Raw genomic sequence first — 27,123 nt, forward strand, 5'->3', positions numbered from 1 at the left:
TTTACTATCTTAAGTCAGATATGATAAAATGGCATTTTCCATCTATGGCTTTAGAAAACTAGCTTGGTGTAATGATAAAAGTGCTGAATTAAAGCATTTGAAATAATTAGCTGAAGATCCATCTTCTCATTGGGGGATTGAAGCCAGATGTGCTATTGTGGGGTAAATGGAGGAAAGTATGTGCACTAGTTGGCTTCCTAGAATTAACCCATTTGTCAAATTTTACCAGTAGTAACAGGACACATGCTGTAAATCCTTGAATACAAAGATAATTGAAGTTATAACCAAACAGAAAGATTTGTAATACATTGAGAATTGCACATCCTTTAATACTGAACAATTTGTTTCCCCATTAGTTTAGCAGTTGGAATAAGGACTTAAGAATTTTGAGTTTAAAACAAACAAGAATTTTCATTGCCATTTTTCACATGCTTAGAATAGTTCCAAAAACGAATATGAAGATAGATAACTTGCCTTCTGGTTCAAAAAATACATCAGCTCCCAAAATAAGGTCAACTGGGTCTAAGGTCAATAGACAGGGTGATACATGACCCCAGGTAAGTCCTATGACACATATCTCAGAGAGATGATTCATCTGACAGCTTCTTCGGCAATTGCCCAAACACTCAGAGAATTCCGCATTATCTGATAATATTACTTGCGCTCCACATTTTGCTGCCACTATTCCAGGTAGGCTCACACCTGCTCCAATCTGAACAGAATAAACCCTAATTTGTGATGCAAAATACATTAATAGAATATTCAAATTAATTCCCCTTGGTTAACTAAGAAATGACTACAAAGTTTTTTATACTTTTATCAAAAGGTTTATATTCTAAAAAAATGTAAAAAACCAAAAAAATTGATAACCTGCTGACGAATAATGAAGTTTTTGAATTGCTTTACTCAAAAGAAAAAACTTGGGGATAGAAAATGCAAGTTCATATTTGATACCTAGATTAATTTATCCAAGCTATTTAGGATCAGCATGAATGGTATCTGACCAGAGAGGAATGTAGAAAGTGGATTAACTGGTTGAGATAGACACCAAATTCCATGTATAACTAATCAATAGCCACTTAAATATTTGGTCTGTCCTAAATATGTATGTATGTGTATAGGATACTATATTGTTTCTCCTACACACAAATAGCCATTTGTTTCGGAGGTAAAATTGGTTCAGTTCAGTTTAATTGAACTGAATACTTCATTTGGCCAAGTATGATTAGATACTCAAGAAATTTGTGTCCCGTACATAAGCAATCTATATACAAAGTAATAGAATAATAATAACATCAATAAGAGTAAAGAGTGATGGCAGGAGGGGGGAAATAGTCCTGGGTCTAGTTCAATGACGGCGAACCTATGGCACAGGTGGCACGCAGTCATTTCTGCTGGCATGTGAGCTGTTACCCTAGCTCAGCTCCAATGTGTATGCCAACCAGCTGATTTTCAGCTCACCTCCAGGCTGGGGGGGGGGGGGGATTTTTACCTCTGGAGCTTGAGGAGGGTGAAAAATGGGCCTACCAGGCCCACTAGTTTGGGAAATGGGCTGTTTCAGGCCTCCAGAGGGCCTCTGGGGGGAGGGCAGGGGGGGCATTTTCACCATCCCGACATTGAATAATGGGTGTGGGCACTCGTACATGTGCAATAGCACATGCATATGTGCTTTAGGCACCTAAGGAAAAAAAGGTTTGCCATCACTGGTCTAGTTTTGGCATATATTTTCCTGTAGCACTCTCCAAGGAAAGGAGTTGAAACAAGGACTGCCTCACCCTACAGTCAAGCATTTTGGGCTGTTAGTAACTGGCTTGCGTTTATGAAGGGTGCAGCCTCTGTAACAGTTGCAATGTCCTGTAGTCACACTTTTTCAACTTCTGATCTGACAAGCAAAATCAATGGAGGAAGCCATATTTGCTTAATGGCCCTATAATTCACTTAACCAGGGTGATTTGTTTAAGATTTAATTGGATTTGTATGCCGCCCCTCTCCAGGGACTCGGGTCGGCTCACAACATATACAAAAAACAAACAATAATAAACAATCCAATTAATAGTACATTTAAAACAATTCTATAAAAAATTCTAATATTAAAAAAACTATCATAACCATTGCTTAACAATGGATGTAAAAATAATTGTAAAATCAGTCAGGCAATGACTTGCTTAATGACCACTTTGCTTAATGACTGAAATTTTAGTCCCAGTTGTGTGAATTGACTTCCTATATATGCACACCCAGGAATGACAAATATATTCTATGAGATTTCCTCAGTATTTGTAAGACACACAAAAATTATCTGGTGTTTGGCCAGAATTTTGGCTTGCTTAAAATAGTGTTCAAATTCATAACAAATTTGATTCAATTTCCTAGTGCAGGTGGTCCTCATTGAGTCACTGTCTCATACAGCAATCATTGTTACAACAGCAATAACAACTTTGTGACCAGTTCTTGCAATTAGGAATTTTATAGATCTGTAAAACAAAGTAGAAGTGCAGTTTCACTTAGTGAATGTTTTGCGTATTGACCATGATACCAGTCCCATTTGTGGTTGCTAACCAAGGATTACTGGTAGTAAATTGCATCGTATATTTTGCCGTAAATACAAGAATATTAATATTGATGAATAATCATTACATATAATTTTCATCTGCACCATTCACATTTTATTTATCTAATTTAAAAACCTTATCTCTGCTCACTCCACCCCAAAAAAAATCTGTGGATGGATATACAATACTTATTCCACGCTAATCCAACTGAACTTTTTTTCTTTTTTTAATTATTATTTTTATTTGGTTTTTTTAAACAACAAAAAAGACAACATAAAAAGCAATATGCAGCAGAAACATCAGACTTAAAGACGTACATTATTTACATATTTCCTGTTTAAGTTTCTAATCCCATGATATCTTAATGAAAATAATGTGACATGTTACCTCGAGTATTCTTTTGCCACAGACAAGTTGTCTATGAAACCAGATGTACTGGGCCAAAACCACCGCACAAGGCCAAACATACATACCATACTGAGGATCAAGCACCTAAAAAAGTTTGTAGTGCAAAATAAGATAACATTAAAAGAATTTTAAAGATATTTAAATTAGATATAACTTTTTCCTGTTTTCTTAGTCTAAGTTTATAAAATATTGTTATTAATTCTGTTCTACAACGCATTAGAACTGCATACAAGTCACAGGTCAAGGAGAAAGCTGAAATCCACCCATAATATATTTGGCATAATGAATATACTGTATATTTTCTACTAGATACCCTGTTTCCCACAAAATAAGACATCCCCTGATAATAAGCCCAATCGGGCTTTTGAGTGCATGGCAATAAGGCTAAGTGCTTATTTCACAGTTCAAAAATATATAAGACAGGGTCTTATTTTGGGGGAAGACAGTATCTGGAAAAAAATATTCATTAGAACACATGCATTTTGCAATGGCTGATCCTACCTTTTGCCACCAACAAGCAGTTGGGTTGCTTTCCTCCCTGACCCCAATTCCTGATCCTGCCTTTTGCAACCAACAGGCAGGTGGGCTGATTTCCTCCCACCCATTTCTGATCCTGATTGTGGGTAAAGTCCAAATTTACATGGATACTTGGAAGATCATCATCCGTTATATCACTGTGTTGGAGGAGTAATACCTCATTAAAAAACCTTGGTCCAGTTGGCCTGCTGGTAGCACCAGGGTTACAGAAGAAAATGGTCAATGGTTTTGAAGATGGAAGAGGGCTTACACCCCAATGGTAAATAAAGTGGCAAAACCATCTTCTAGGAGAATGGAAACTCTGACTCTAAACCTCCATCACCTTTTGGCTAGATCTATCATTGGAAAAAGTTTCCGGAGCAAACCTTGAGGCAAAATCTGAAGCCGGAGTCCCGAAAGAAGTTCGTGACTGTACAACCAATTTCTGGTATCTCTTGCAACATAGCTGGAACCATTTGCTTTGCTTTGCCATTCCACTGGATGATTATTTATTAATTAATTAATTAATTAATTAATTATCGATTGTTTATTTATTTGATTTCTATGCTGCCCAATCCCGAAGGACTCAGGGTGGCTTACAATATAAAAAAGTAGAGTTAACAATAAAAAGAAGTCAAGTACAAATTAAAACAATAACTCCAGTTGAAACCCACAACTCAGCAATCCAATCAAAACATACATATCATTCAATACAATTTGGCCATGAAAGATATACAATTCATGACCCCCAGGCCTGCCGGCAAATCCAGGTCTTCGTAGCCTTTCAGAAGGCCAGCAGGGTGGGAGCAGTATGGACAACAGCAGGGAGTTGGTTCCATAGAGCCAGGGTGGCCACAGAGAAGGCCCTTTCCCGTGGCCCCGCCAACCTGCATTGCATAGTCGATGGGGCCGGGGGACGGCCAACCCTATGCAATCTTATTGGTCTCTGGGAGGTATTTCAGAGACGTGGAGAAGTGCTGCTTTTCTCTGCTGCTTGGGTAACGGTCTATCCTCCATACTAACTTGCCCAGGCCTGGTGCTCTGGAAAGGATACTCCAGCTTTGCATACAGAGTTTTAGGAACTCTTTCCAGAGCATGGTACCACAGTCCTTTGAGACTGAAGGATGCCAATGATGATGATTTATTTTGAAATTAATCTTTTCAGACTCAGTTATGACTATGCAGCTACATATGTAAGTACAACAAAATAAAAACAAATCCAGCATGTGAGCCTATGAAAAAAATGCAAATGTAATTCCTCCTTCAAATCTTAGTGAATGGTTGGTTGAAGGTTCACCCAGAAAGGATAGCAAAGTTACTGTTTTGTGTGTGTGTGTGTTGCCTATCAATTGGCAAAGAAAATTACACTACTTAATCATTTCTACTTAGAATCAAATAAATCTTTCTGCCTAATTTTACTCAGGGATTACAAACACAGATACCAGTTCAGATTATGACTATGATAGATTTGATTTAGCTTAGGGAGAGTAACATATGTAGTTGCAGGAATGCCTGTTTTAAATACAAATTGTGGAATTGGCATATTGCAGTGGTCAACATAATGAGTTTAAATGTATTTACTGAGATAAGCCTGCTCTTGGTACTTACAGCTAATTTCAAAATAAAAAAAGCAATGATTACAGAAACATCTGTTATATACAAGGATTAATCCATAAAGTCAGGAAATCAAATTACAAAGCATTTAAGAGAGCAACATAGATGCATTGTTTCCTGCACACAAACTGGCACATATTTTCTATCTTGTTAAAAAAGTCAAATGTCAAAATGATGTGAAGATTTAACTCAATTAGGCATGTCACTGAAATAAGACATGCTTGTGCACACAAAAATAAATTTGAGCATTAAGACAGGAATTTTTAAATTCTTAAATCTAAGAAAGTGTCATATCCATTTACATAAAAACATTCTTCATTCATTGATTTTTTTTTATCAGTAATTCACAAATAAAGGCTATCAAAATAAACTCTGAAATCACATCAGGATTTATCAGATCACTAACTAGTGATAAAACGTGGGGAAGTGATCAGCATAGTTCCCTCTAAGCTGAGCAGTGAGCAATCGCTCACTTAAAAATCATCATCAACTCAGAGTTTTCCAAACCTGCCCAGAAGCCGAGAGGGAAAGAGTGAGAGGGAAGGAGAGAGAGAGGAAGAGAGAGAAACAAATAGAAAAAAGAGAGGAAGGAAAAGAGAAAGAAAAAGAATGGGAGTAAGGAAGAGAGAAAGAAAATCAAAATCTAGTTTGAAACTAGCTCAACTATTTAAGTGGCATTTTGATATTGATAGAGTTGCCCTATTATGAGCTCACTGTTATAGACACACAGTATTTATTTATTTATTTATTTATTATTTCTGTGCCGCCCAGTCCCAAAGGGCCTGCCGCTCAGACACTATACTTTTCCGCCCCCCCCCCAAAAAAAATTAGAGGGAACACTGGTGATCAGTATAATTAACCATACCAAATGTAATTTTGAAATACTTTGGTAACATAATAAATAAATATGCAACCTGAAAATATGCCTCATTGCATTCTAAAAGCTTTACATTGAAGAAACATGTAGGGTATCATACTGTTTTTGCTGTCAGATTTGTATTTGAAATATAATGGTCCTTAAATTTTTAAATTTGCCATTTTACTTGGAGAAATAAACCATTTAAATTTAAGCTTTTCATCAAACTAGTTTGAAAAACCAAAACCTCACCAGAACATGGACCCACTTTAGAAAAGTTGTAGGATCAAAATCAAAAGAAACAATGCCTATCAAATTATCTTAAACCAATTTTCAGTATAGCATGGGGGGGGGGGATATTTCAAAATTAGTCAAGAGCAATTTCTTTGAAATGCAAAGGTATATTATCTTCCAAGGTCCTGAAGTTGAAACCTGATTCTCATTCAGCAAGTAAGAACGGTTGATAGGTGGATCATGCCATGGGCATATTGGCTGGCTGCGTGACAAACCATAATCATAAAAATGGTACCTCAGGAATCAGCACCACCAACTCCCGGGGCAGATCATCCCCATCTCCTTTTTCCTGATCATTTCCAAACCGGTATTCCTTCACAGTCAACTTTGATGCTATGTCGCACATGCTGGGTTTTGCAAAAGGATCGATAGGGCCCAATTCGCCATCCGCAGTCAGGCTCCTCCAGCACACCTCCGGACGGAGCAGCCAATCATGTCCATTTCTATGAAGGTGGATGGGAAATTATGAAAACCCAGCCGACAAGAATGGTACTTAAGAGTTACCGTTTTCTCTCTCTAAGTCGGCAGGCTGTTTTTATTTCCCTCCCACTGAAGACAGACATTGATCTCATGGAGAAATACTAATAGAGCTTAATTTCTCATACTATCACTCCAGCGTTTCCAGAAGGATTGGGACCCTTTACACAGCAATCCATTGTGGCCACTTGTGGTGTGCACCTAATGTAACATGACCATCCTACAGTCTTTTTAAGGATCAAAATCCCATTAGAGCCATAAAACCTTAGTAAAAAAATTCAGCCTGATATCTAGAATCAAATTGTCCTATTAATTGTCCCTGTCCTAAATTGTCCCTGTCCTACTGTCCTATCCTATTGTCCTCTTTTATCGTTACTTTTTACTTATGTTTATACAAACTACATGTTTGACAATTAAAATAAATTGTACAATGAATGAGCTCCCCTTGTGCAGCTTGAAACCACCGTCCTTGAGTGTGGGCTGCTAATCAGAAATAGAAGTCCAATATGGCAATCAAACTGCTGTTTACGCACACGGGTTTGGGATTAAACCCCGTGGAGCAGAGGAGGATTTAATACGAAGCTAAACATGCGTCGGGTCGAAACCATCCAGGTTTCTTGGAAAGTGAAGGGAAAACTCATCGCCTGAAAGAGTCGTGTGCCCAATGGGCAGCTTCCACCCAAGTGCAGTCACTGCAACAATCCGATCCCCACTTCAATATTTATTCCCACCCCCCACTCCTCCTTTCACCGGTCTTCCTGGATTATAAAACACCCTCCCACCCACCTCGCAAATCAGCGCCCGCTTAATCCCGCGCCTCGCTAAAAGTGCGCTCCACCACCACCACCCCCACTCCGCCCTTCGCGCTGCACAACAGCGACGCCTCTCGGTGGGGCGTGACGTCCCAAGATGGCGCCGAAGCGCTTCCTCTCCACCACTGTGGCGCCGGCCCGCCTCTATTTCCGCCGCTCGAAAGACCCAATGAGAGCGTTCCCATCCTCGAGACCCCACCCCCTCCTCCGATGGCGCCAGCCAATGGGAGGAAGCGGAGGTTGAACGCCCACGATGCGGGCGGCGTCTAGGCCGCGAGTCGACGCGGTGCTGAAATTTCTGGAAGCGACGGGGCACTGTTGTTCGGGGAGGGTGCCGTCTCGGAATCCGTAGCCGGAAGAGTCGGGCGGGGAAGGCAGGAGCCGCGTGGGGAGCATGAACCACAAAAGCAAGAAGCGCATCCGCGAGGCGAAGCGGAGCGCGCGCCCCGAGCTGAAGGACTCCCTGGACTGGACTCGCCACAACTACTGCGAGAGCTTCTCGCTGAACCCGGCGGGCTGCAAGGTGAGTCCTGGAGGGCTCGGAGAAGAGTCTAAATATACCAGTGTTCCCCAACCTTGGCAACTTGAAGATATCTGGATTTCAACTCCCAGAATACCCCATCCAGCATTCGCTGGCTGGGGAATTCTGGGAGTTGAAGTCCAGATACTGTATATTCAAGTTGCCAAGGTTGGGGAACACTGAAATATAGGAGGCTGCGGCGGGGAAAGGGCGACAGTGGAAAGCCGCAGCCGGACAGGTTCTCTTAACTGGGGCAGGAGGTGATCAGATCCCTTCCCGGGGTGGATCCTGAGAGGGGTGGCTCGGCTTGCTGGTCAGATTTGGTAACCCCTTCCTCCGGGATCTCAAGGCTGGTTAGATAGAAGACGGTCTCTTTCTTCGGCTGATTTTACCGACATCACCGCGCTTGGCAGATTGGGCAACGAGGGAGGTGAGAGGTTTTAACCCAACCCACCCCCAGGCTGTGTGAGGATTGTGTTGGCTCTAGGGTTGAGGATTGACCCCGAGAGATAGATGGGGCTATTATCCTTTATTATTGCTATGGTTATTCGTCCTGCTCTTAGCAATAGCAATAGTACACTGCTCGAAAAAATAAAGGGAACACTTAAACCACACAATATAACTCCAAATAAATCAAACTTCTGTGAAATCAAACTGTCCACTTAGGAAGCAACACTGATTGACACTCAATTTCACATGCTGTTGTGCAGGTTCAACTTTGTACAGAACTAAGTATTCAATGAGAATATTTTATTCCTTCAGATCTAGGATTTGTTATTTGAGTGTTCCCTTTATTTTTTTTGAGCAGTATATTTAGATTTATATACCGCTTCAAGGTGTCTTCCCTATGCGGTTTACAGAATCAGCATATTGCCCCCAACAATCTGGGTCCTCATTTTATCCACCTCAGAAGGATGGAAGGCTGAGTCAACCTTGAGCCGGTGGTGAGATTTGAACTGCTGTACTACAGCTATTTGAAGTAGCCTGCAGCATTGCACTTTAACCACTGCGCCACCCAGCTCTTAGTGAAAGTAGCAATTGTTAAGTTATCTTTTAGTATAGAATGTTTGGCAGTAAATAAACAATCCGAAGGTTCAACGTAGGTGACCTGAAGATGAAAAGTTTGGGGACAAAACAACATCTTGAAAGTGAGGGAGGGTCCTTAGCATGTTGGCTAAAACCTCTCTCGCGGGTTGTATTTGGTGCGGTTTCCATTCAAAGAGGTGGGAAAGGAACTGGGAGTAATTGTGTGACCACAAAGAGGAGTGGGTCAATTTATTTTCTAAAGCACCAGAAGTCAAGTCAAGACAAGAAACGGGATGGAACCTGATCAAGGAAAGAAGCAACCTGGAATGAAGAAGAAACTTACTAACAGTGAGGACAATTAACCAGTGGAACAGTTTGCCTTCGTAAGTTGTAGGTGCTTCATCACTGGAGGTTTTAAAGAAGTGACTGGACAGCCACCAGTTTGAAATGATATAGGTCATGATGGCGAACCTATGGCACACATGTCATAAGTGTTATGTGGAGCCATATCAGTGGGGGCGTGAGCTCAGGCCAGCTGATTTTCAGGCCTTCTGGGCCCACTGGGAGTCAGGAAACAGCCTCTTTTCAGCCTCCCGAGGGGTTGGGGAAAGCCCATTTTTTGCTCAAAAGCCTTGGGGGGAGGTTGGGGAGGGTGAAAACAACCTTTCCCACCCCCAGAGGACCTCCAGAGGCCAGAAGTGGCCCATTTCCCATTTTGAAGAAGTTGGGGGAAAGGCCATTTCTGGCCTGGATAGGGTGACACCATTTTCACCCTCCCCAGGCTCCTGGAAAGGCCCTCCAGTTCAACTAGAAGTTGGCAAATGCGCTTCCAGCCTCCAAAAGACCTCCAGGGGAGCCATTTTGCCCTCCCAGGCCCCTAGAAAAATTTTGAAGCTCAGGGAGAGCAAAAAATGGGTGTGCCATTGTGTGCCAGGAAGGGGGGGGGGTCACACACACATATGTCAGGGCAGAATGGAATGGGTATGGGCCTGCACTCGTATGACACCACACACACCCTACCTTCCCCTTTTGGCACATGAATCAAAAAAGGTTTGCCATCACTGAGATAGGGTCTCCTGCTTGATCAGGGGGTTGGATTAGAAGACCTCCAAGTTCCCTTTCCACTCTATTCTGATTCTGATGGTGCTTAAAGGATGCCTCCTTGAATCCAGCTGGATGTAATTTCTGCTATACATGGAAACTCTTTCTGAATAAAAATGACTTTTTAATTGGCAAATATGAATGGGACAATAAAGGGGAAAAGAAAAGAAGTTCATAGCAGATAATTATTTTCAGGTGTTTATGATACGTTGAGAAGGCATAAAGCAGATTTCATACAAGAATATGTGTAGGTAGATATTACTTTAAACAAAATATAGAAAGGGTGAATGATAAAAAGTAAATATTGTAAGAATAGCAAGGAAGTTGTTGTCTCCTAAAAGTTAAGAGGAAGTCTGCATGCTGCACGATAGATAAATGCTTGTATTTTTTCTTTTCATGGAATCCAATCCTGTTCACCTAGTATGAAACGGTTTTTTAATTATATGCGGTGTAGTTCTTAGTAGCTATAAATAAGATTAAGAAATAATTGAGTTGTTCAGTTAAATTGTGTCCAAGTTTTAAATGGAACAGCAACTGAATCTACCATAGGCAACAGTGTGGCATGCTACAAATAAAGCTGGTAAAATCTTATTCAAGTTGAGCTTAACAGAGGGTCATTTAATGGATTTCAACTTATTAAGGATGTATGTAAATTTCTTGCCAATGATATATATCAGTATAAAATAATGGAAGATAAAGGTAAGGATATGGATGTGGATCCATTTTAGTTTCAGGTATAACTTCATTCTCAACCAGAGAAGTTTGTTTTTCAGACTGCAGTTAAGACTGCCATTCTTTTCCATTGGCCCTATCTTGATTTTCCTTCAAACTTTATTTGCTTTAAAAAACAGATTTTCTTTTAGTTTTAAATTTTTTGTCTTGCAACCTTAATAGGATTGGAAATAAATATAGGCCTTGACTTACAGCCAGTTGCTTAATGGCCCCTCAAAGTTACAACAGAAACCAGAAAAGCTATTTATCACCTGGATTCAAAGTTTTGGGTATTTGGTCCAAATTTATTAGCATTTACAACATCACGTGGTCACAAACTGGGATTTACAATGTTTTTGCTAGAGGAACATTTACTTCCAGTTTCTGGGGGGGGGGGACCCTCCACAGTGAACAATAGACTTTTTTTATGACTGCTGCAATAAAAAGGTCATAAAATCAGATGTTGCCTGTTAAGATATTCATGAACTGGGAGAGCCATGTTAACAAGGTTAGCCAATGAATAGGTATAGCAACTAAGTCAGCCAATGGGAGCTAACCACTTCTGAGTCTGTGCAGAGAATTGAAACTGAGAAGTTTAAAACTGGGAGTGGCTCAAGTCTCCATTCTGGACTCTTCGCCTCTACTCTGCTGAAATGAAACTAACTCCTGCTTGTGTTTACTTGAAGAAATAATCTGCTAATGGTATTGTATATATATATATATATATATATATATATATATATATATATTTATATATTTATTTATTTATTTATTTATTTATTTATTTATTTATTTATTTATTTATTTATTTATTGCCCCTCCCTGGTACAGAGCTGGAAGGGATCTGATCTGATAGCTCAACTGCTAATTCTCTGCCTTACAAGGCAGAGTCCACTGGATCAAATCCCAGTAAGGAAGGGTGTGGCTAGCTGATGAGGCCAGAACAAGGCCGAAATGGGACCATCCTAGTCTCCCTTAATTTTAAAAAATTCCAGCTAAAAAAACATTTGACATATATATAATGTTTATAAAGACGTTATTGAATCCAGCTGAATCAGTCATCTGTATGTGCTTCTGGTTTTGATTTTGCAACGAACTTTAATATACTGTAGTCTCATGGTGATCCACTTAATGACCATCAAAACTTACAATCAAAATTGCAGACTTGGTTGTCATAAGTTGAGGATTACCTGTAATGGCAAATTCATACCCTACTGTTCCTTATTTCTCTGTTGCTTTCCCAGATAAAACTTTCATCTCCTACTTTGGTAACAGACACATATTTCAAAATCTACTGCATCTGTGAAAACCTCCATGCCATTTGATGTTTCTGAGGATGAGAGTTGTTATAAGGTTCTTAAACGCTTTTAGATTAGATTGTAAAATATTCTTTGTTGTTCTCCTTCTTGTCCATTACTTGTACCTGAAGATTTTTCAGGGTGGAATTGTGTAATACTTTGCATTATGCGCACAAGTTTAGTACCTCACTTAATCTCTTTAAAGCAGATGAGTCTTTTCCAGGTTTGTGAGGCTGCTTTAAACAGCTGCAGGTAAATTCTGGATCATGCCTCAGGGATCAAAGCACTACAAAAACCTGTCTAAGGTGTTCTTCAAATAATAGGATAGGTTTATTCTTTGCACCTTCTTGTTTTAAAGGTAGTTCTTCATTCTTGTAGGATAATGTGGAAAGAGCAGATGCCCTCCATTTGTCAGTGGAAGAATTCATTGAAAGATATGAGAAACCTTATAAGCCTGTTGTCCTGTTAAATGCTGAGGCAGGGTGGTCAGCCCAAGAGAAGTGGACTCTGGAACGTCTAAAGCGCAAATACAGGAACCAGAAATTCAAATGTGGGGAGGACAACGATGGTTATTCTGTGAAAATGAAGATGAAGTATTACATTGAATACATGGAGACTACACGAGATGATAGTCCTCTCTATATATTTGACAGCAGTTATGGGGAACATCCAAAGCGCAAAAAACTTTTGGAGGACTACAGGGTACCCAAATTCTTCACTGACGATTTGTTCCAATATGCAGGAGAGAAGAGAAGGCCGCCTTACAGGTATAAACTAGCTAACCTCGAGTGCCAAAAGTCTGACTTATAGATCAGTGAATGTCCATTGTTCTCATTTGTCCTGCACGTTCAGACCAGGCACACTAAAACTAAGAGGGTTGTTTAGACCAGTGTTTTTCAACCAGTGTGCCGCGGCACACTAGTGTGCCGTGAGACATGGTCAAGTGTTCCGCGAAGCTCAGAGAGAAAAAGAAAACAAGAGAGAGAGAAAGAAAGCAAGAGAGAGAAAGAGAGAAAGAAAGCAAGAGAGAAAAAGCAAGCAGGAAAGAGAAAGAGAGAGAGAAAGAAAGAGAGAGAGAAAGCAAGCAAGAGAATGAGAGAAAGCAAGAGAAAGAAAAAGAAAGAGAATGAGAGAGAGAGAAAAAAAGAAAGCAAGAGAGAGAGAGAAAGAGAACAAGAGAGAGAAAGAAAGCAAGAGAGAGAGCAAGAGAGAGAAAGAAAGAGAAAGAAAGAGAGAGAGAGAAAGAGAGGAAGGGAAGGTAGGAGAGAGAAAGACATAGAGGGAGGGAGGGAGAGAGAAAGACAGCAAAAAAGAGAGGAAGGAAGAGCAAGAAAGAGGGATGGAGAGAGAGAGAAAAAGAGGAAGGGAGAGAAAAAGGGAGGGAGAGAATTAGAGCGAAAGGGAGGAAGAGAGAGAGAGAATTTTTTTGTCCAAACTTTTTTTAACTGCCCACCCTCCCCACTCAATGTGCCCCATGGTTTTGTAAATGTAAAAAATGTGCCGCGGCTCAAAAAAGGTTGAAAATCACTGGTTTAGACTATTTGATGTACACAGTAAAACATAATGGCTTTCCAAATAGGTTATTAACATTTAAGTTATTAACTCATAAACCACTTAAAACTCAGATACATTTTTTAAAGATCTTAAGGGTTTTTAGAAAAATGAACTTTTGCATTCAGTGGTCTTTTCATTTTTCTTACTAATACTGTTCTTAGCAATAAAGCACTCTCTGAATGGGTCAAAAAGCAATACTGGGTACAGATTCTGGGAAATACAGTTTGAATACATGAATAGCACTGGATTGATAATGGTTGTGCTACTGTTTAGATGCTGTTTAACCGTTCTGGATTAGATTGTTTAGAGTTAAACAACCATGTCCATAGTTGGGTTCTACTATCATTGGGAAAATAAAACATTTTATTCATCTTTGCTTTTGAGATAACTGCTAGGGCATACTTTGGATGCTTGTGTTAGCTGTTGAAATGTTAAAAAAAGAATAGAGGACAATATTTTCTATCCATTCTTGACATTGTTCTTTTTAGTAAAGATGATTTGCATTCTTTTCTTTTTTTTGTTCTCCTACATTAAAAATAGCTGGATTTTGAAATCTTTTCTTCATAGAGTGGAATGTTCATGGGACATTCTGAGAGCCGTTCCTTGCATGGTCAGGATTCACATTTTGTAAAATAAAACTGCCCAGACCTATGTAGCTGTCTTTAAATGATATTTTATTTTCCATTAGGAAAGGGATTACAAAGTTAGAAATCTACTTTTTTATTCAGAAATATGGAAATAATCTTCCTGAAAACTTTTACACTATAAAACAAAATATGGAAATGGAACAAAATATTTAGGTCAGCTTTAGAAAAAGAAAGGAAATATTTATTTTTGGGAAAATGTTGACAAGGAAAATAAGTTAAGTTTTCTAATATTGCAGGTGGTTTGTGATGGGCCCACCCCGTTCAGGAACAGGTATTCACATTGACCCTCTGGGAACCAGTGCGTGGAATGCCTTAGTGCATGGACATAAGCGCTGGTGTCTCTTCCCTACCAGCACTCCCAGAGAACTGATCAAAGTGACCCGTGAAGAAGGAGGCAATCAGCAAGATGAAGCCATCACTTGGTTCAGAGTAATATATCCCCGAACGCAACTTCCCACATGGCCTTCCGAGTTCAAACCTTTGGAAATAGTACAAAAACCTGGAGAGACTGTGTTTGTGCCAGGTATGCATATTCATTAAACTCTGCGTTGAAGATGTATTTTATTCTACAGTAGGGATGGTCAACCTGTGGTCCTTTGCAGGCGGGGAAGGGTGCTCCACTGCCTCCTTCATTCTCGTCATTGCATTTTGATAATGTCAAAGTTCCAAATTATGTTTTAGAGGGGAAAAGGATAAAAATCCTAATACTCACAAAACAAAAATAGGGGGGTAATGGCAAATGTAGGTTTATGAATGTGTCGTGTGGAAAAACACCCCACCCCACCCCTTTTCATAGATTTACTAACCAAGGTATCCTGGAGAACTGGGTCTGTAATTGTTTTGCATTTTTATATATTTTGTTACTATATCTCCAACAAGGTCATACAATATTGTATCATAATACAGCAGAAATCAGGATTTCATTAGTCTTTGGAAGACCATAAGCTTAGGAGCATCATTGTCTTAGAAGGCAAGCTATATATTAACCACTGCTTATTGTAGACCTTAAAGTTCCTTCTCTAAAAGATTGTCTACCTCTCCTGTCGAAGAATATACCCTAATTAGACAATCCTTTTATGAAGATCCTTAAACCTTTGAACACAGCTGCCATTCCTTAAAATCAAATTTCTAGAAAATCTGCAAAGGTTCTCTTTATATATTCAATAGTATAATTAAGATAAAGGAAACATTATACGTGGATAGATAAATAAGCCTAATAGGAAGTGAAATTGAAATAGGGATGCTCTAAAAAATTAGAATGCTATGGAAGTCATAGTGAATAAATTAATGAACAATGTCTTCTGGGTGACAGGCACCTTAATTAGTGCAATTGGAGGATTGACAGGATGGTCTTTCTTAAATAACTTCTTAAAATCAGTTACTTCAATGCATTAATACAGCTACATGTGCAAAGAAGATGTTCATTTTAGGATGTTAGAAGACATCCTAAAATGAACATTTTCTTTGCACACATAGATTTCAGTCTATGTTAGCTGCTTGCTTATTTTTAAAAAAATTTTTAATAGTGCTTTAACAAATTAAGAACTTTTATTGTCTTTTTTATTACTATGAGCACACTGGCCCACATTAAAAATGAAATTCTGTTGCCTACTCAGAAATATTCCACCTTTAAACTTGAGTATTCCAACACCAAATCTTCACTGACATTATCTGTTAAAAATAATTAAAAGCTAGGAAATTTAGTGATATATGATTTTAACCAATTTCATCATACGGAAGTGTGGCATACTCTATTGAATATTTTAATTCCTGTCTAGAAAAATCATTTGTATATAATTTTTATTGAAACTTTAAAAAATGAAGATAAAAATTTATGCAAACTAATATCAATCAGGGAACAAGAAAAAGAGAGACAAAAGGTCCAAGGGGAAAAAAATGAAAAATAGAAAAAAAGAGACAAAAGGTGGCTTCTGGTATTCTTTATCTTTGTTACAAGTATGATTATATTTTAACCTCTCTTTAGTTATATCAGAATCTTTTTTCATTCCCCTTGATTTTCCAATAATTTTCTGATATGTCAACCAATTTTTCTCATCTGCTGTTTCTTGTCTATGACCTGCTTCCTGGACCTAAAATCCTATATTATATTTACCTAGGTTTATACATATTCCCTGGTCTCAATTCCCAAGTCTCAATGTCTAGACTAGAGAATTCAGTCACCTGATAAACAGGTTGTATCATACAGTCCCCTTTCTATGCAGATAATTTCAGCTTGAGTCTACTGGAATTTTACCTAAAAGGAATACAAATTTGACAGCTTTTGCAAAGGGAAAAAAAAAGGATTCCCCCTCCCCCCCTCCCTTCCACTCTTGCCCAATTCTACATTCTGTACAGTATATGGAAAACTAAAAGGAGAACTTCTATTGGAAATTTAAGACAGAATTCATTGCTATTGATGATCAAACCTTTGGGATGTATTACAAAGAAAACATGTAGAACAAAGAAGCTACTTATTGATTGTAAAGATGCAGTTAAAACAATGATTTACATATTTTCTTCTGTTGATGATCATAAGCTTCTACAGTGTTGCATTTGTAGGTGGCTGGTGGCATGTTGTTCTCAATCTTGACACGACTATTGCTGTCACTCAGAATTTTGCCAGCTGTACAAACTTCCCTGTGGTGTGGCACAAGACAGTAAGGGGAAGACCGAAGTTATCTAGAAAATGGTACAGGTGAGAGATGTCAATGTTATTTCAATGATTTCCCAGGTGCGGGTTGGATAAGCCAGCCGTTGCTTCCTAGGGCAATGCATACACCTGGAATAATGCTTAATGTAATATGTGAAATGTAAATCTAATTAAGTTTTTTGCATTTTGGAAAGACTTTCTGGACAGTCTGGCTTGTAATAGCAACATGGTCCATGGAGTCCAGAAGAAGAATTAGGCTTCTGGATTTCAAGATTCATTAAGGTGACTCAACTATATATTTAAAAGTTATAGTTTTAAGGCTGGGAATGTTTGATCCCTCAGTTATTAAAGACAAAAGTAATATTAAAGTGATTACTGATTAAGGTTATTTTAATGTTTTAATTAAATAAATAAAATTAAAGGTGCAGCTTCCTAACTTTACTGTGGATGTATATGCATCCCAAATAACTCCAGGAATTCTAAACTTTCACTGAGGAATAGTCCGTGGTATCGTACCAAGCATTGCTGGATCAAACCAAAGTTTTAGGTATTACAATGCCATAACAATGTGTCAACTAGTCTTTGGGAATTATTATTATTATTATTATTATTATTATTATTAATAATAATAATAATAATAATAATAATAATAATAATTTATTAGATTTGTATGCCGCCCCTCTCCGAAAACTAGGGGCGGCTCAGATCCAGTAGGTCCATGCAAGCAATAGTCCTCTCTTGTTATATTTTTGGTAAGCAATTTCATACTTTTAAGAATAATATTAATAGTCTGTTTTGTTGTAGGATAATAATAATAATAATAATAATAATAATAATAATAATAATAATATAATAATAATTATTATTATTATAATAAATATAATTATAATAATAATTTATTAGATTTGTATGCCACCCCTCTCCGCAGACTCGGAGGATTAATTTGGGTCATGTTTTAGGAACAGAGAATTTGTACATCCCACTACTGATTTCACTTAGCTAATAGAGATACATAATATTTTATAGCTGGAGTAGTTTGATATTCCATATGTTGTGTGCAAATGCCAATTCCTGTGTGCGTGGGTTTAATGTAAGTTAAATTCTTAAGGGAAATCTTTAAAAATGAAGTGAAATGAGGACGATAGGGGAGACGGACAGTGAAATATTTTGCTTCCTAAATTAATAAAATGGGCGGTAAAAGCTGAATTTTGAGAGAACAGAGTAAGCTGCCATCCATTATGGAGCCCCTGTTAGGCAGAAGTTCTGGTAAGAAGCCTTGGCAAAGTCACAAGCAAAACTGCCCTGAGATGGATGATAATCTTGCCAAACAAACATTTTTGAGACAACTGTTTCTTCTTTTCTTTGGTAACTAAGATGTGATGACCCAGTTTGTTAGCTTTTACCAAGTCACCACTTTTTAATGTACAGTATTGCTTGAGGAGAAGAGCAGGGCATATTCTTGTTATATTGTGTTATGCTGTAAAAATGTTCTGAGTAGCCTATGGAATAAAGAGTAGGATGTGTTGTGTATGCTTTCATCTCTATAAAACATAATGCTTTTATCCTCTTTATTTATACACCCCAAGGGTCCTCAAGCAGGAACATCCTGAACTAGCTGTGCTAGCTGATTCTGTTGACTTACAAGAATCAACAGGCATTGCTTCAGACAGTTCTAGTGATTCATCTAGTTCTTCCAGCTCCAGTTCTTCAGATTCTGATTCGGAGGTAAGGACTTGGCTGCTGCAGATTACACCTACATAAGAACTAAGCGACACCTGCTACTTAACCCAAGCTATAGCTATACATAAAAGACAAAGAAAGCCCCAAAACATTCCATAAAAGTAGGGAAGTAACATTCTTAACCAAAATCAATGACATCATTAATTGAATCTGCCTGTCCCACGTGGTACTGGAGGACAGTACCTTGAAAGAGCTATGTTGTCCATTTCATATGAAGTTGCAAACTCTGCTTCTGCCATTTATACCAATTAACTTATTCAAAAGAAAAATTTTAGAGACAAACTGCGTGTGTATGAATGGCATTCATACTTCTGTTATGACCTCCTCAAATTAGGGTATTTTATCTCCTCCCTTTCCTCAGTTGGTAGACACAAAAGAATGATTGAGTCTTAAGCTTAATGTTGAGGGGGAAAGGCTTACGGCATGTTGGTGAGCCTTCTATTTTGGCTGCTTCTGCCTGGGAACTAAATTGAGGCAGTTCGTCTTAAATTGGTACCAGTTAAGGCCATAAGAGGTCTATAAGAAGACATCTACAACTTGGTTATGGAGAGGCATAATATATTTATGTCTTCTCTCTTACTGGATTGCTGGTTATCATTTAACAACCCTTTTCTGGATGTCCAACTCCCTTTTGGGTAAAGGCCATTCTAACATTTCTTGTGTCTAGTTTGCATGCACTTTGTAGCATAGTTGCTTCAAATTCCCTGTAATCTGGACTATCTTGGCAGTTTACCTGGGTTTCTTTTTATCCTATTGCTTCCAACAAAGTGAGTAGGGTTCTTCTGCACCATTGTGGCCTTGCCTATCCTGGCTCTTTATGTAGTGAGGGAGAGTGGGATATTCTATGAACCTGGGAAATTGTGAACAGCTCTTTGCAGCCTATAAGGAAGTATTTGTCTTCTCTGGATCTAGAGGTCTTAGATAATTATCGCCTGTTTTGAGGCACTTGTTTGGGATCAACTACAGAGCCCTGTAGAAAAAATGGGTTATCTAGATTTGGTATCAGAGTTCACACCTTGGCAATGGATACAGTTGGTGTTGGTTACTCTAATGCAGTGATTTTCAACCTTTTTTGAGCCGCAGCACATTTTTTACATTTACAAAATCCTGGGGCACACCACCAACCAAAATCATTTTCTAATTTCTCTTTTTATCTCCCCTTTTTTGCTCTCATTTCTCTCTCTCTCTCTCTCTCTCTCTTGCTTTCTTTCTCTCACACACACACTCTTGTTTTCTCACTCTCTTGCTTTTTTACCTCTCTTTCGCTCTCCTTTGCTTTCTTTCTCGCTCTCACTCACTCTTGCTTTTTCTCTCTTTCTCTCTCTTGCTTTATCTCTCTCTTGCTTTCTTTCTCTCTCTCTCTCTTTCTTGTTTTCTTTCTCACTCACTCTTTTCCTCTCTCTTGCTTTCTTTCTCTCTCTCTTTCTCTGTCTTGCTTTCTCTCTCACTCAATTTTTCTCTCTCTCTTGCTTGCTTTCTCTCTCTTTCTCTCTCCCCCCTCTCACTTTCTCTCTCTGTGTGTGTCTCTCTATCTCTTGCTCTCTCTCTCTCTCGCTCTCTCGTACACCATGCCGGCAACAGTGGCACAGGGCAGAAGCACTGACAGCGGCGACTGGACGTGTTGCTGGACGCCGTACATGCTGCGCTGGGCATGGGCGCGGGGCTGGCACCTCTGTCCCAGCCCAGCCAGCGGGCCAGTGCCAGCCCCGCGCTCATGCCCAGCGCAGCGCCAGCATGTACGGCATCTAGCAACACGTCCAGCCGCTGCCCTGCAGCTACTGCCCAGTGCCACTGCTGCTGGCACCCTCCTGCTCCCACTGCTGGCACCCTCCCGCCGGGCCCCAAAGCTCACCTGTCACCACCGCCAGGGAAGCTCCAGCCAGGCGGGGCGCTGCAGCTGCCAGAAAAATTTGGAAGGCACAAAGAAGGAAGCTCAGCTTCCGGTCTCGCAACATTTTGCTCTTTGCACCCTCAGCAAAAAGTTGCGAGACCGGAAGCTGAGCTTCCTTTCTCGCGGCACACCTGACCATGTCTCGCGGCACACTGGTTGAAAAACACTGCTCTAATGAATGAATTACATCAGTACCTGGACGTGTTTGTTCTGGTCCTTTTGGACCTTTTATCAGCCTTCAGTATAAATTACCATGGTGCTCTTCTAGATGGGGTATGGGGCCTGGAGGCACTGTTTTGCAGTAATTCTGATGTTTCCTTTGTAGTTCAAATTGATTGTGGTTGCAAAGGAGAGAATAGCACATAGCTCAGGTCAGAGACACTCTTGAAGTCCTATCACTGACTGGAGTTTTGTGTGATTTTGGATGGAAGAGAACGGGCTCAAACTAAACCCTATCAAGAAAAAGCTACTGATTATACATCTGTTTTGTTTCTGGATGGGGCTAACACATAAAAATAGTCCTTGCTTCTTTTTTGTGATTCTTTTGGGGGTTTTTTTCTTTTCTTTCTACATTTTTGTATTGTCACTTGTATTGTCATTGTATTTACTGTATTTATTCTTGTAAATAAAAATTCATTAACATCCATTCGTTCAGTAACCATTCAAAGCTACAGTGGTGCTGAACCAAAAAACCCCCAACTAGTCCTTAAAATTCTGGCCATTGCAACCTCACCCATAACTGCCTTTTGAATGACTGCCAACTTATTGCCACCACCTGATTCTACTCATCATCATACCATGTGCCACTGCTGCTGGACCTTCTTTTGCTCCAAAGCCTTTGACAGAACCTCTGCTCTTGTAGAGGAGCAGCATGCAGTGGGGCATGCAAGGTTTGTGACAGCTGGGTAGACAAATAGAGGGGGGAGGTAGGTGGATGGCGGTAATTTAAGCGGAGGCAATCCCATACCTTTTCCCAAGAATGGCTTGGATTTGATGAGTCCTCACTTAATGATTAGGGCAGTGATGGCGAACCTTTTTTCCCTCGGGTGCTGAAAGAGTGTGCGAGTGCCCACACCCATAATTTAATGTCTGGGGAGAGTGAAAACAGCTTCCCTCCCCCCCTCCTCCCGAAGGCCCACTGGAGGCTGGAAATGGCCTGTTTCCCAACTTCTGGTGGGCCCAGTAGGCTCAGCTTTCGCCCTCTCCAGGCTCCAAAGGCTTCCTTAGAGCCGGGGGAGGGTAAAAATGCCCCCCCCATCCCGCCAGGAAGCCAAACGTCCCCTCCCAGAGCCTCTGTGTGAGCCAAGAATCACCTTGCTGGCACACACATACATGTTGAAGCTGAGCTAGGGCAACAGTTTGCATGCCAGCAGATATGGCTCCACGTGCCACCCGTGCCATAGGTTCGCCATCACTGGATTAGGGGATTCATTGGATAACCACAGCTGGGGCTACTAAGTGGAACAGTTGCATGACCCTTCAGTGATGGTTGCTAATCCCAATTATGGACTGTTAAGTGAAGACTAGTTGTACTGGATGTTGTTCCTCAAATGCCATGGCTTTCTTTCTTCATCTTTCTGATGAAGATTTATAAAATTGCAGTTTTGAATTTATTTAAATTGTTATTTCTTGTTTAGTGCGATTCTAGCTCTGAAACCGAAGGAATGGTGCATCGAAGAAAAAAGCGGAGAACATGCAGCATGATGGGAAATGGTGATACTACCTCTCATGATGACTGTGTGAGCAAAGAGCGCAGCTCCTCCAGGTATCAAATCAAAATACTTACACTTGCCAGCCATGACAATAGGTAATAATATCTATAGCTGTGAACTAAACTAGATTGCAGTCAGAGAATAATCAGGAATATATATATAAAGCTTATCCCATTATATGTAACCAGATATCCCATTTCTAATGCTCTAAACTGATTTTTTTCTATTTATCAAAAGTCCCGAGGAAGATTTTTCTTCACTCATTAATTCAAAGTCTTTTGTCGAACTATTCTCTCTGCTTATATTCTCCATAAACAGAATGCACACAACTGAAAATGCTGCTGTTGATATATTGGATCAAATGTTACACTTGTAAAATACTTTAAAATGCTACAATTAGCAATGGAGGAATAAGAATTTAGTGTTCAATGATATAATGGAATGTCTTGTATAGTTAATTCCCTATAGTGCTGTTGCCTTAAATACTTTCATGGTAACTATACTGCTCAGAAAAAATAAAGGGAACACTCAAATAACACAGCCTAGATCTGAATGAATAAAATATTCTCACTGAATACTTTGTTCTGTACAAAGTTGAACGTGCACAACAGCATGTGAAATTGACTGTCAATCAGTGTTGCTTCCCAAGTGGACAGTTTGATTTCACAGAAGTTTGATTTACTTGGAGTTATATTGTGTGGTTTAACTGTTCCCTTTATTTTTTTGACTAGTGTATATTCTATCCAAGATGATTATTTATATTAGATCTTCCTTTTTAAAATTGTATATGTTGATATGGCTGGGGGATTATGGTTGAGCTACTAAGTGACTAAAAGCAGCTGACAAGGTCACATAAAAAAGTAGCACCGTCTCTTTTTTTTTAGATCATTCTTTATAAATAAAATAGAAATGGAAATCAAATAAATAAAATATAGTTAATGAATTCTAGGCACATCAGCTTTTGCTTAAGAGAAAACCATGAGTTTATACAGGCCTTATATTTCTGTGGCAAGGTGGCTCAGTGGTTAAGATGCTGAGCTTGTTGTTCAGCAGTTCAAATCCCTAGCACCGCAGAACGGAGTGAGTGCCTGTTATTTTCCCCAGCTTCTGCCAACCTAGCAGTTCGAAAGCACATAAAAATGCAAGTAGAAAAATAGGGCTCTGTGAATCTTCGGCATTTAGTCATGCTGGCCACATGACCACAGAGATGTCTTCGGACAGTGCTGGCTCTTTGACTTAGAAATGGAGATGAGCACTGCCCGCTAGAGCTGGAAATGACTGGCATGCATGTGCGGGGGAACATTTATCTTTACCTATATTTGTCTGGGCAAAATCTCAGGATAAAAATAATAATAATAATAATAATAATAATAATTATTATTATTATTATTATTATTAATTGGATTTGTATGCCGCCCCTCTCCGCAGATTTTTTGTATCTCCCTCTTAATTTTTTGTATTTAAATTCTCACCAAATATCAAAGGCTCTTTCTCTAGTTCCTTCTGATTTCATTTGTTGTCACAGTGAAAGAGATTCCTTTAATGTGGAAGAAAATGGGATTACTTACAAGAAATCTAAGATGCATAGTTTTCCAAGAAAAAACTGTATTGTTACTTGCTTGTTACAAGAAACTTGCCATGACATTCATTCATTCATTCATTCATTCATATTTGCAGAATTAGGGAATCTTGTGGAAGTCGTGCTCATCCATGAAAGATAACAAGACCTGCTGCAGATAGTTGCGACCACCCAGATGTCTTCTGTTCCTCCCACCAGCTGTATACTTGAAGCTTTTTGAAGACTTCCCCACTCCATTTTTATTTTTAAATCTAAACTTTTAATTTCTCTTCCCTGTTATCAAAGTCTTGCTAACTAAAGGATAACACTCAAATTTGCTGTGTTCAAACTTTTTTTCCAGTTTCTGCCAAACAACGGTAATAAACAGAAGGCAGTGTTGATGTCTATGAAGTCATTTCCAGCACTATACAGTCAGCAAAGAAAATGGCACATTTCTACGAACAAAACTGTCTTTTAAAGCAAACCTTGCTCCAATATTGTCATATGTTTACAAGATGAATTCTAGTGCATTAACAACTGGGGGTCAGACATACAACTGTTATTCTGCAGTTGGCGAGCAGATCTTTCATTATAGCACAAGTGAACCGAGATGATTCTCCTATTGTGTAAATTATTACATGTAAAAGCACCTTTTATAATTCTGAATATGTCAGTAACATCAATCAAACCATGGACTAATAATGAGACTCTTACAAAAATATTGTTTGAACCAGCAGTTCATCATCATTGCTTCATTTCTATTTTAATATTTTAAAAAACTGCAGATACTTGCAGTCACTTTGGAAATACAACCCAGAAACAAATTGAGATGGGAGAAACTAGCTGCCTCATTTATTTCTCCCTGTGGGAATTTCTGGAAACATGAAGGTAGAAGGATTTTTTTTTTCCTAAAAGGAGTGGGTAGAGTCTGAATAAATTTAAATAAAATATCTATTTAATGAGTAACTGCTTTTTGGGAGCCTACAAACTTTCTACTGTTATCTACTGTTCTAGTGTTGTAGATATTTGAGGTGTGTGTATTCTGTCCTGAATAATGTGGTTGTATGTCTGTCATGACAGCTGGATTATTTCAGAATGTGCTGCTGTTTCAATGGCACTTTTGTTGGTAACAGAGACTAGTATTCTGTTCTGAGGTGTGCTTATATCTCCATTTATGAAGGTAATTCCATTTCAAGTTGAAAAGATTAGATACAGAAAAATGAAAATATTCTGTACACTGACTAACTGACTTTAAATATTCTGTACACTGATAACCCTTGACAATGCAATATTGTTTAGAATATTTCCGTACAAGGTATGGGGTGCAGGTTATTTAATTCTATTCTACATAACTGAAGATGCCTAAGAAAATCTATATTTAGTGGATGGTGGAATGTGAAATCAACTTGTGCATGACTGACTGACTCCTGCCCAGAGTTAGGATGTGGGAGACATGGCAATTTTAGTTGAATGTTCCTTATGAAGAAATGTTCCAAATGCTAGTAAGGAGTAGTGTACTGAATTTCAAAAATGGCTTCATTCTCTATCTCTCCTCTAGTAGGAACCTCATTTTAAAATGTAATTTCTCTCTGCAAATGAAATTTTACTTTTTAGAGAAGATGTTCTGGAACAGCCCATTATGTTTCTGAAAACAGTTTAACATTGTTTGACTGGACCTTGATACAATGAACTATGGCTTGGGTTTTAAGATCCATTGAGTTCAAGTTGCAGGTTCTTTGCACATAGACAGGCAGGAACTCTTTCTTTAACTAGAAATCTGGTGTATTTGTGACACAAGGAATCAGATAAATCTATTCATAGTTTCTTATTTTGGTTTTAATCAGGAAGTTAATCTGAAAGAAAGAAATAAGCATTGTTTTGACTGATTAAAAAAATAACCCTCCATTTGTGGCATTTCCTACATAATGGAATCTGATTTTTTCAAAACAAAGAAATAAACATGAAACTTTTTTGTTCAATTTGCATGAAAAGTTACTAATAATGGCATTCTTAGCAATTGTAGCCATAGACAGTAGTGGAATGACATAAGTTTTTAAATCTTTTTAATAATGATGGTTTGTTTATAACCACTGTTTGCTTCTGGTGTTACATTTTATATTTCAGATTCCCAAATTGATAAATAAACTTGGTTATTCCTTTAAAAAAAGAATTAAATTTTATTTGTAAAATTGGGCATACTTTTACATGAGACTTGAATTAGGATTTGCCTCCAGTACTAACAATTATAGTTTTATCTAGTAATTATTTGGTTTAGCTGTGTTTTTTCTCCTATATTTTTCTCCTATTAAGCTAAAGTCAGTTTACCAACTTATAAGAAGGTCTTCTAAAAAGAATATATTTAGGCTAAACATTAAGATGGGCTTGGGTAAATTATTTTTATGGATCACAGGAAGATACATGTTTTGAAGAAACTACATGTCTAATAACTTGGTCCTGGTATTTAAAAAAATAATTCTCATTACACAGTTAATTTCTAGTTGGTTATTAATTCCACTTTATTTTCTCTTTAGTCTAGTTGGTTATTAATTTCACTTTAGTCACCATTTACTAGAGAAAATACCAGAGAAAATGTTCTGAGCAATTACTTCATTATATTGAGTCAATTTACGCTAGGTTTTTCCATATACTACATCTTAATTCACATTTGACCAAGACCTATTTTTTTTTGGCACTTTGGTGATTTTTAAAAAAAATAAAAGTTTTATTTTCTATTATTTAACATTTTGATTTAAATTTCATTCAATTCTCTATGTGATAAGTAGTCAAAACTTTAAGAAACTGAAATACTGGATAAGGTACAGGAGTGAAATGCTCCCAGTTTGCTTGTGGCTGTCAGTCATCGGAGAGCCAGTCACGTAGGCTTATTTTAGCCTCTGTGCATTCATAAAGTGTTCTGTGCATGCGCAGAGGGTAAAAGAACCCAAATGGTGGCGGGTGGGTGGAACCTCACACTGCCTTCGTGACCGGATCTCCAACAAGCAACAGGCATGAGCAAACCGGGAGCATTTGACCCCTGATAAGGTGCAATATGAAGGTGGTAACCTCCCATTACTAATATAGATGTTTAGAATGTGCTATATTTCACACATGAAGGTAAACAACTACTTCAGAATAGGCATGGATATTGCTAAACACATGTTTAGCTATAATCTAGTAAACAACAGG

General features: G+C 38.7%; 2 protein-coding genes across 3 annotated transcripts in view; one reads left to right on the forward strand and one right to left on the reverse strand.

Annotated features, from left to right (window-relative positions):
* The window catches only part of METTL23 (methyltransferase 23, arginine), an 8,173-nt gene extending 585 nt beyond the window's left edge, over positions 1-7,588 (reverse strand). Inside the window, exons 1-4 of one of the 2 annotated variants that reach the window (XM_070739808.1) lie at positions 7,504-7,588; positions 6,476-6,683; positions 2,940-3,044; positions 475-712 (exon numbers count right to left, since the gene is read on the reverse strand). In XM_070739808.1, coding sequence (XP_070595909.1) covers positions 475-712; positions 2,940-3,044; positions 6,476-6,586 — 454 coding nt within the window. In that variant the 5' untranslated portion in view covers positions 6,587-6,683; positions 7,504-7,588. Of the gene's footprint in view, positions 1-474; positions 729-2,939; positions 3,045-6,475; positions 6,684-7,503 lie in introns of those variants that run through there. The other variant, XM_070739809.1, reaches the window with a different exon arrangement.
* Positions 7,589-7,751: 163 nt separating this feature from the next.
* On the forward strand, positions 7,752-26,104 carry JMJD6 (jumonji domain containing 6, arginine demethylase and lysine hydroxylase). The gene is made up of 7 exons (XM_070739814.1): positions 7,752-8,052; positions 12,564-12,952; positions 14,623-14,909; positions 16,946-17,081; positions 18,623-18,761; positions 22,305-22,432; positions 24,057-26,104. The coding sequence occupies exons 1-7, from the start codon at positions 7,924-7,926 to the stop codon at positions 24,091-24,093; spliced, it is 1,245 nt and encodes a 414-aa protein (XP_070595915.1). The 5' UTR covers positions 7,752-7,923; the 3' UTR covers positions 24,094-26,104.
* The last annotated feature ends 1,019 nt before the right edge of the window (positions 26,105-27,123 follow it).

Source organism: Erythrolamprus reginae, chromosome 2 (genome assembly GCF_031021105.1).
Source record: "Erythrolamprus reginae isolate rEryReg1 chromosome 2, rEryReg1.hap1, whole genome shotgun sequence".
NCBI lineage: Eukaryota > Metazoa > Chordata > Lepidosauria > Squamata > Dipsadidae > Erythrolamprus > Erythrolamprus reginae.